Source organism: Magallana gigas, chromosome 1 (genome assembly GCF_963853765.1).
Source record: "Magallana gigas chromosome 1, xbMagGiga1.1, whole genome shotgun sequence".
Classification (NCBI taxonomy): domain Eukaryota; kingdom Metazoa; phylum Mollusca; class Bivalvia; order Ostreida; family Ostreidae; genus Magallana; species Magallana gigas.
Genome location: NC_088853.1, coordinates 64,451,640 through 64,461,733, shown reverse-complemented (window position 1 = coordinate 64,461,733; position 10,094 = coordinate 64,451,640). Strand labels below are relative to the sequence as shown.

At 34.7% G+C, this 10,094-nt stretch overlaps 1 protein-coding gene and 1 long non-coding RNA gene across 2 annotated transcripts; both read left to right on the top strand.

The window, feature by feature from the left end:
• Positions 1 to 5,110: 5,110 nt before the first annotated feature.
• LOC117685317 (mucin-22-like) lies at positions 5,111 to 5,724 on the top strand. The gene is made up of 2 exons (XM_066087422.1): positions 5,111 to 5,249; positions 5,339 to 5,724. Exons 1-2 carry the CDS (start codon positions 5,111 to 5,113, stop codon positions 5,722 to 5,724), a joined length of 525 nt encoding a protein of 174 aa, XP_065943494.1.
• A 652-nt stretch (positions 5,725 to 6,376) lies between these two features.
• On the top strand, positions 6,377 to 7,401 carry LOC117685348 (uncharacterized). Its single transcript, XR_004598964.2, has 3 exons — positions 6,377 to 6,449; positions 7,077 to 7,132; positions 7,300 to 7,401. It is a non-coding gene; the product is annotated as an uncharacterized lncRNA (long non-coding RNA).
• Positions 7,402 to 10,094: the final 2,693 nt, after the last annotated feature.

Here is a 10,094-nt window from a genome sequence, read left to right as displayed (position 1 = left end):
AGCCCCTGTATACCATGTCATCCCCTGTGCGCCCCTGTACACAACCCCTGTGTGCTACTGTAAGCCCCTGTCACCCCCTGCACGCCACTGTCATCCCCTGTAAGCCACTGTATACCCCTGTGCATTCCCCTGACTTCCACTGTACGGCTTTTGACTGGGTTTTTTTTTCAATGTTTATTTATTTACTTATTCAACTATTGAAATAACATGTTATATTTTGAGCTTTAAGTCAATATTTGCACTCAACAGTGCCGAATCCCAAGACACACTGTTATCGTAATTTTAGAAATCGCATATTTTAGTTGATAATTTATTGATACTTAAATAATCATGCTAACAACTAAAAATTTGAGATTCAATGGGTGGTAAACCTCAGGTAAGGGGCGAGGATTATATCTAATATAAGTGTGAAAGCCCTCAGGGCATATAGTCCTTTAGAGCTTGGGAACATCGCTACTCCCTTATGTTGGAAAAACAGACGAACAATACAACATAGAGTGAATTATTTATATTTTTTAATAGTATATATATATATATATATATATATATATATATATATATATATATATATATATATATATATATATATATATATATACCCTTTACTGTTGAATATCTTAAACTTACGAATCTTGATAATAAACAATACAATAGAAACTAAGATAAAGCGGGGCACATGGTTTTTAAATCGTGTATATATCTAAACATATAGGTGCGCACTAAAACCAATGAATCAGTCAAAATATAGAATTTATAATCAGCCATGTAATGACACCTTTCTTCTTTTTTTTAATCAAGCTCTTGGTTATATCTTTATTAATTTCCCGTGAATATCAAAATAAAGCTTCAATAGCTTATATAAGTTTGCCTAAGAATTTTTTTTAGTTTGTTTGTTTAGTATGTTTCTGACCGGCTTTTTGGACTCTTGAATTGAATTTCAACTGATGATTTAATTCCATTAATTTCTAAAATCTTATTTTCATATCTCTTTTTACTGCAACTAGTGTTAATTAATTGCCAGTGAACAGAAGTGTGCCGCCAAGGTCAGAACATGTAAATATGTTTTCTATACATGTACATGTAGGAGGTTATGTAGATATTGAGAAATGTAAAAAAAACCCAGCTAATTAATCATGAGAGAGAAAGAGAGAGAGAGAAAGATTTTGAATTAAATTTATGAATTGTATAGTTTACCGGGGAATTAATTTCATAATAAGTTAACATGCAATCCTAATTTCATCACTTATTCTTTATCATTTCGCGGCCCTGGTCATAACATACACAACATACATGCCATTGTAGAACTAGTGTTTTCTATATACATGTAGCCTAAGGAGTTTGTAAAAATACTGAGAGAGAGAGAGTGAGTGAGAGAGAGAGAGAGAAAGAGAGAGAGAGAATGAGGATATATTGCATTGATCTTAAATTAAAAGTTACTAATAGTTTATACCCGGGAATTAATTTCCTAATAAGTAAACACGCAATCCTAACTAATCTTCATAACCAATTCTCTATAATTATCTAGATTAACTTAGAGCTGTCAAATTGATTTTTAATTCATCAATGTTTTATTCTACACCAGATCAATTGATCAAAAAACTTGAAGACACATGATTAACAACTAGCTGATTCAAGCTACAGTTCTAAAAGAAGAAGATGTTGACATTTTTTTCACTCGGTCAGTGATTATATAATAGCTACTGTACACAGCCCTTGTTGACAATTTACAGTGGACGGTAGCAAGATCGGGAAAAAGAGATGAAAGACATACGTGTACATGTATATATACACACACTTCCTAAGATCTGGCTGGTCGGTCAGTGATGATATAATAGTTATATACTGTATACAGCCTTCATTGACAATTTGCTGTGCACGGTAGCGAGATTGGAAACAATGAGGTGTCAGACACACGTGTACTTGTATATACACACACGTCCTCAGGTCTGAATTCTCGGTAATGGTACACAATGATGCAATATGTTGTTTAAAGACCCTTGTGACTTTTTTCACAATTTGTTAAAGGTATAGAAACAAGAAATTGAACATTTCGATTTTTCAGTTCTGAGAATTTCAAACATGAAAAGATTGAAGAGCTTTTAATTCAGAACATTATTTTGCACAGTGATATGAATTAAAACTGTATATTGCTCTCTCTTTTTTCGAATGAAATCAAATTTAAATAAATGTATGATACAATGTATTTTTCTAATCCGACACCCGGAACATTGTTTAAGATAATGCATGTGTGAATACATGTTACCCCGTTACCGGCATTTGCATGAGGGCAATTCTATACAGTAATGCATATAAATAATTAAATTGAAAATTGCACACTAATAAAAGTTAAAAGTGTCAATGGACCGGTCTAATTCCCCCTACCGACAAAAACACTCATCTCTCTCTCTCTCTCTCTCATGATATATATAAAAAAAGCTGACAGCAAATACCAGCGATTTACTTGAACTATGCATCATTACACAGGCTCGTAGCATCGTTTTTGAAAGTGTGTGTGTGGGGGGGGGGGGCAGACTCATCCAGAAAATCATGACAAGCAAAAGGGAAAAAGGAAAATATCAATTTTTCAAAATCCTAATCCAGGGGGGGGGGGGGGGGGGGGGACTTGCGTCGTATGTCGTAAATCTAGAATTTAAATTTCACCCCTAATTTCCTTTTTTTTATATTAATCTTTTACATGTTCCCCAAAAAGTGGGGCGGGCAACTCCATGATAATTCTATTTTTTATATGTACATTTTAAAAAAACTAGTTGCTGCAAGAAAAAGTAGGGGGGCAGGCCTTCCTGGCCCACCTGATGCTTCGTGCCTGTTACACTGGACAAAACAGTCAAGATATAGGTGATCATTTCAACATTTCGATCTCTGTGTGGTTATCTGCACGCGTTGATCATGTTGTGTTATTATGCGCTTTAGCTCAGGCAGGTTACATGGCACAGAACATTGCATATTTCACATAATCCTCTACTTCCTTTTTTTAATACAAACTACAGAGCACGTTATTTTTTTTAAAATGCATGTAATAAAATAAGCGGTTTATTGGTATACAAGTATAGAATTATCTTGATTTGTGTCAATACTGAGTCAAAATTATTCACATTTGTAGTAATATTGTCCTGTATGAAATGCAAAGAAAAACAAACACCGTCTAAAACATGAATGCCAAATATAATTTTTTTTAAAAATCTGAATTAATTAAAAGCTATTTATTTACTTAGCGAGCAGTTAAAGACCGTACAGGGGATGTCGGGGGCATGCACAGGGGTATACAGTGCCTTACAGGGGATGACAGTGGCGTACAGGGGGTGACAGGGGCTTACAGTAGCACACAGGAGTTGTGTACAGGGGCGCACAGGGGATGACAGGGTATACCAGGGCTCTGTACAGTGGCACACAGGGGATGTACAGGGGATGACAGTGAAAACACAGGGGGTGACAGGGGAAGACAGGGGATTTTCACACGGACAGGGGTTTTTAGAGCCAGTAGTGTTACATCCTTAAATTCCGATAAAATTCCTTAAATACTCTCCAAACTGAACTTTTATTCTGCAGCCACATCAACTTCTGACCAGACCGGCCATTGTGATAGAAAATGTTAAACTCAATTTCATTAGTTAAAATTCCTGATGGTCCAATCAGAATCCATCTTTCTCGAAGACGTCAAAATGGCATTTTCATGTTTAGATAAGAGGTCAAAATCAACGAAGTCTATATCATTAAAATCTCAAAGATTTTCTTCAGTAATTTCATATCTGTCGAGTGCCTGGCTCAAAGACAAATCGTCTAAATCTTCAAAATTCGTCAAAAAATCAAAATCGAAATTGCTTACACCGTCCGACATGTTGACAAGCTATCATGAAATGAATCTCTATTATTTTTATTTCTGTGAAATTTACGTCATCAGATATGCGACAAGTTGTTTGCATCATATATGCCTCGTATTATTGGTTATATCGTTTTTATGGGGCGTGGATATCTCGGGCGCGGAGCGCCCGAGATTTCCACGCCCCATAAAAACGATATAATGAATATAGCTCAAAATATAGCTCATAGCTCAAGTGAGCTATTCTGATCAAATTTTGTTTGAGCGTCCGACTGTATGTAAACTTTTTTTTTTTACTTCTTCTCCAGAACTACAAGGCCGATATGAAACAGACTTAGCACAAAGCATTCTTTGGAGAGCCACACTCTCTTTCAAAGAGAGATAATGAAGAATTATTGAAAAATTGTTGGTATCTTTCAAAAATCTTCTCAAAAAGCAATTTGCCATAAAAGCTGTAACTTGTGTGTATGCATTGTGGGCTAGGGTAGATTCAATTTTGTTAAAATCTTGATCCCCGGGGGTAGAGTAGGGTCACAATGGGGTCAAATTTTTACATAGAAATGTTTTGGGTAAAATCTCCAAAACGTTTCTTCTCCAAAACCAATTGGCCAAGTTGTTCAAGTCATGATTCTTGGTGGTAGGGTGGGGATGACTATGTTGGAAGGAGCAATTGTTATTATTTTGAAAATAAATTGTTATACTATATTGTTTTACTAATATGTGAGCGTCTTCACAAATTATATTCTCAATTGTCCCTGGACAATACTTTGACCCAATAGGGCTTATTGATTTTGAAATATATTGTTTAAGATCTTCTCGAGAACTGTAATACACATTATGTGATATGAGTTTGATATATATTTCCATCTTGTTCAGAAGTGGCTCATTGTTCAACATAGAATACCTGAAGAAAAACATTTGAAAATCTTTTCTATTCTACTATTTAACCAGATATTTTGTATATGACTCCATAAACATTATTTCATTATGGCTGTTGTTCCTCAGGTGAGCGATGTGGACCATGGGCATCTTGTTTTTAGAATAGGGGGTATCTCTTCAATATAAAATTTAAGAAACTAAAAAAAAAAATATTCCTTATTCTAAAGCTCTGCATCTACATTTATTTATTAAAAGAGCATTTATTGGCCAATATATTGTTTTGTTATGTTTTTAAATTTTATTTACATTAAAAAAAAACCAAGATGTTAAAATATAAACAATTGAAAAAAATCTGGTTGTTATTTCAAATATTTTTTATTATTTTTCAGAATCATGTCTCGCAAATCAAAGAAATTTGGCTCCAGGAAGTCCCTGGAGCAGAAACAGAGAATTCAAGAGAGGAGGCATCAGGCAAAGGAGAGCGTCAACTCCAACAAAGGTCCCAAAGATATGAGCGTCAACTCTATAAAAGGTCCAGAAGAGAGCGTCAAATCTAAAAAGGTCCAGAAGAGATCGTCACCTCTATAAAAGGTCCAGAAGAGAGCGTCAACTCTATTAAAGGTTCAGAAGAGAGCGTCACCTCTTTAAAAGGTCCAGAAGAGAGCGTCGCCTCTATAAAAGGTCCAGAAGAGAGCGTCAACTCTAAAAAAGGTCCAGAAGAGAGCGTCGCCTCTATAAAAGGTCCAGAAGAGAGCGTCAACTCTATTAAAGGTTCAGAAGAGAGCGTCACCTCTTTAAAAGGTCCAGAAGAGAGCGTCGCCTCTATAAAAGGTCCAGAAGAGAGCGTCAACTCTAAAAAAGGTCCAGAAGAGAGCGTCGCCTCTATAAAAGGTCCAGAAGAGAGCGTCAACTCTAAAAAAGGTCCAGAAGAGAGCGTCGCCTCTATAAAAGGTCCAGAAGAGAGCGTAAACTCTAAAAAGGTCCAGAAGAGAGCGTCAACTATATAAAAGGTCCTGAAGAGAACGTCAAGTATATTAAAGGTCCTAGAAATAAGAGCGTCAACTCTATAAAAGGTCCTGAAGAGAGCGTCAACTATATAAAAGGTCTTGAAGAGAGCGTCAACTATATAAAAGGTCCTAGAAATAAGAGCGTCAACTCTATAAAAGGTCCAGAAGAGAGCAGCATCTATAAAAGGTCCTAGAAATAAGAGCGTCACCTCTATAAAAGGTCCAGAAGAGAGCGTCACCTCTATAAAAGGTCAAGAAGAGAGTGTGGACTCTATAAAAGGTCATAGAAATGAAATTGAAAAACAAGAAACAAACAAGAATGAAAAACAAGAAACAAACAACTCAGCTATGTTATGGAAGGTCTAAGAATTCTACCACGTTTGATTGAGAAAAATTTGCATAAGCCCTGCCCCTTATTCATGAGATTTTGCGAGATATTAGTATTTCGGTAATTAACAAACATCTACCAAAATGAATATGATTAATTATTGGGTTTGAATGGTTCAAGAAAGGTGTACTGAAATGAATTCATAAACTATTCTTTACATCTCCCGAAATCATGAAATTCCTAAATCGTCTGATGACGTGTCGAGGCTGACAATGTCACATCGGCGCTGGCAGCTGTGATCAGAATAAACATGTGGACTTGTTTGTGATATATCTCGGAATTTAACCCATTTACAACCAGCGTGGACAGAAATCGGCATAGGATTCAACTGAACAAGGTAGGCTTTATCTGTACTTCCCCTAGATATTGTTTTATATTATTTAATATTGTTGGATGGAACGGAAACGAAGTGAAATTCCTCGGCTTCGATTTTGTTTACTTGTTTACATTTGTTTTTCATGTAATATTGTGTTCAAACATCAGTTTGGTGACTCAGTCAGGCAAAGTAATTGTTCTGCGTTTCGCTACTTTTGATCATAAAGAACATTGAGGCTCATTGTAGCTTTTTACTGGTCTCATATCGCGATAATATTAGATCGCATTTCATCCATGTTTAAAGTACACAATAAAAAGTCCATGGCCAAACACTGTATGTGCTAGCACTACAACGATTACTGTGAGGATCTGGAATGATTATAGACAAGATTGTAATGTTGTTTAAGTAAATCAAAAAGTGTTATTTTATTCAGCCTTCTTTTATGAAGATCTAATTAATTTTATTTAAGACAAAATTAAAGTGTATTCAAACTGAATTTCCACACATTTTAAAGAATAAACATTTGATTATACCTGTTGTAATATCACTAAAATTGAAACCGCCATTAATATGCCCTATAATAGAGTAATGTTTCATTTTCATGTTTTCTTTTACACAATAGCTTGCTAATTATGACACTTTTCACAGGGTTACTTAGGCAGTAGATGGTCCACTGAAAACACTTCTTGGGATGTTGATAAAAAGTAGGTACTATATAAATATTTCTTTTACTCACTAACTTCAACTTCATGTATTAGTTTGTTGTTTTTTAATATCATATTGATAATGATACTAATGTAACCTATTATAATAATTTGCATTTATATCTATTGAAATGAAATTTGAAATTGATATATATTTATCATTTCAGGTATTGGTTTTCTTATCAACTGGACTACCGCCTAATATCAAAAAGACAGAAGAGAAGAACATGTAGTGTGCATGAAGAATTGTCAATTTCCATAAATTCCACATTATGACTGAAAAATACTAATAATCAGAAAACACTAGTCTTGTTGAACAGTTTGTCACAGAAAAGCAATCTCTATAGTATTTGTAAAGTGTATTATTAAAATAAATTCTTGATAATATTGATATATTGTTTCTTCTTGCTTTCTTTAATTAGTACTAAGATATCAATTATAATTACAAGTAAACCTGATTATACATTAAAAGAATAACATAAATTATTATGAAACATAAATGTGTAAATTACAAACTCAACACTTACACCCCACCCACCCCCCCCCCCCCCCCCCCTCCCCATAAAGGCAACTGATGAAATTATTTTTTTCCCAATTTCAACAATTTTTTAATGATAATTGGTGTGAACAGAAACAACATTTTAACATTATTTTAGTGAAAATCACAGCGTTAAATTATTTAAAGAATGAAAATTAAAATCATGATCTTAGTCTGTGTTGCGTTTGAATTTCACGCAAATGACGCTGAAAGTGAAATAGGTAAGATAAAATGCAGTAGTGCAAGGGCATACACTTGATCAAATATATTGAAATTTTCCAAGTCTTACCATTGTATCCCCATTATATCCAAAAGTGCTGGGAGCTGTATGAAGTCGCTACGCATTTCATATGAATAAGCGTTAATTGCGGGAAATCCCAGTAAATTGCTGTTCATACACTGTTTACATTGAATTTGATAATTGTTCTTACTTGAATATTTTAAGCTCCCAGCACTTTTCGAAATGTTGAAGGTTCATTTTACAAGTTAGAAACAGAAATAACTATATTTGTTTATGTTATGCCCTTGCACTTTGCATTTTTTCGTATTATTCCTGGTTCATCTATTTTTAGCAGTATCACGTGGCAGGGTATTCCCAAGAGACTCAAAAATTGCTCATGCGATAACAAATTATTTAATTTGTATAATCGATAAAATATCACTTTGTTTAACAATGTTTTGGAGTAGAATACCAAGATTGTTCAAAGGCTAACATTTTATGTGATAAATATTGCTGTTTTTTTTATGGACGCCCTTAACATAGCTGAGAAGAATGAAAAAGCAAGAAATAAACAAGAATGAAAAACAAGAAACAACGAAAACAAGCATTCTGAGAGTATTACATAAGCAATACACGTCCCCTTCCGGTTTGTATTATTCTATGAAAGATCTATTTCTGAGTTCGAAGCTAAAAAAGAGTCAAAAAAAGGAAAAAGAATAGAGCAAAGCTTGTTGCTATAACATCGTTTTTCATCCATACTGGTGGCTCAAGTAAGTATAGTAAAAATGAATGGTAAAATTCTTTTAATTTAGTTAACATCGAAGAAAAAAACAACATTGAAGGTGAAAAATGTCAAAGAATGTTTAAAGAAGATAGTGCTAATCCTACCATTTACAATGAGAATTGTGTCGAAGGTTGAATTTGACGTATCCGTAACACGCTATCTAATTAACGAGTTTTTATACGATCGGGGCTTTGATTAACATTGTAAATTGATTTTATGGCTAATGGCTTTTTACAGCAAACAAAGTTTCGGAAGTAATTAATGTATACCAGAAAGGCAAAAAATGTAAATGTTCCATACTTTAGAAACATGCGATATATCCTTTAAAATGAGACCCACATTCAGTCAAGGAAAAATTTAAAAATTGATACTGGTTAAAAACTTGGCTTTAATATTTCGAACCAGTAAGGAAAAAAATTAACAAAATATGGTAAACTAACCTGATATGCTTGTTGTAAGCACGAGGTAGTTCTTTATTGCATATATTTCTCATCAGATAGTATAGCCATACAAACTGCGCTGGCAAACATGTTACATATCAGCATTTGATGGGGTAACACGTCGCATATAACACAACATGTTGAAGGATCATTCTGCTCAAGGACTTACCCATGAAGTTTTTGAATACCCTTCTTCCGGAGGCAAGCGCGATTATTAACTCTCGCCCACTCACAGCTATTCCTACGGATTCAGACTCGCCCTTCATTCTAACACCGAGTATTCTGCTTACTCACAAAACAGATGAAGTTGATGAACCTATTTGCAACACAGATGCCAACGGTTAAAGGTACAGTGGAGAAGAGTACAACACCTGGCCAAAATGTTTTGGGACACATCGAAAAGAGAATATTTGCATACATTGCGACCACGTAAGAAATGGTATTCTAACAAATGCGATAGTTAAGGTAAAAATTCAACATTTCTGTTAAGACTTGTGCAGTATGGTAATAAAGAAAACGCAATTACCTTGTTTTTTTCTGGAATGTGCAGGATATTCGTAAGGGATTTGTTTTCATCATCAACATTGTCATCAGCATGGTGCTGAAACGTCAGACTCCTAACAACGTGCATTTGCGACTTTGAGTTCACCAAGACGTCGACTTTGCGCTGTCATCACTACTCTGTACCATCCGTACATTAGAGATTTCTATTGGAGGACTTGGTCTTCCTCTTGGTGCAGATAATCGTGGTGATAAATGTAGACGAGCTGGTTTCTTAACATTCTTTCTCAATTCAGTGATTATAATTCTCTTTTCGGCTTAAGCTTTTAACTGTTCAAGTCTATTGTTCAAGTCATAATCAATTTTTGAAATCTTGTTAATTTTGTTAAAACGTCGAAAGCAAATACACGGCGAGAGTCCATCTGAATTCTTAGGGACGTATCCCAGGACTTCCACCAGCTGACCAAAAACTTTGAGGG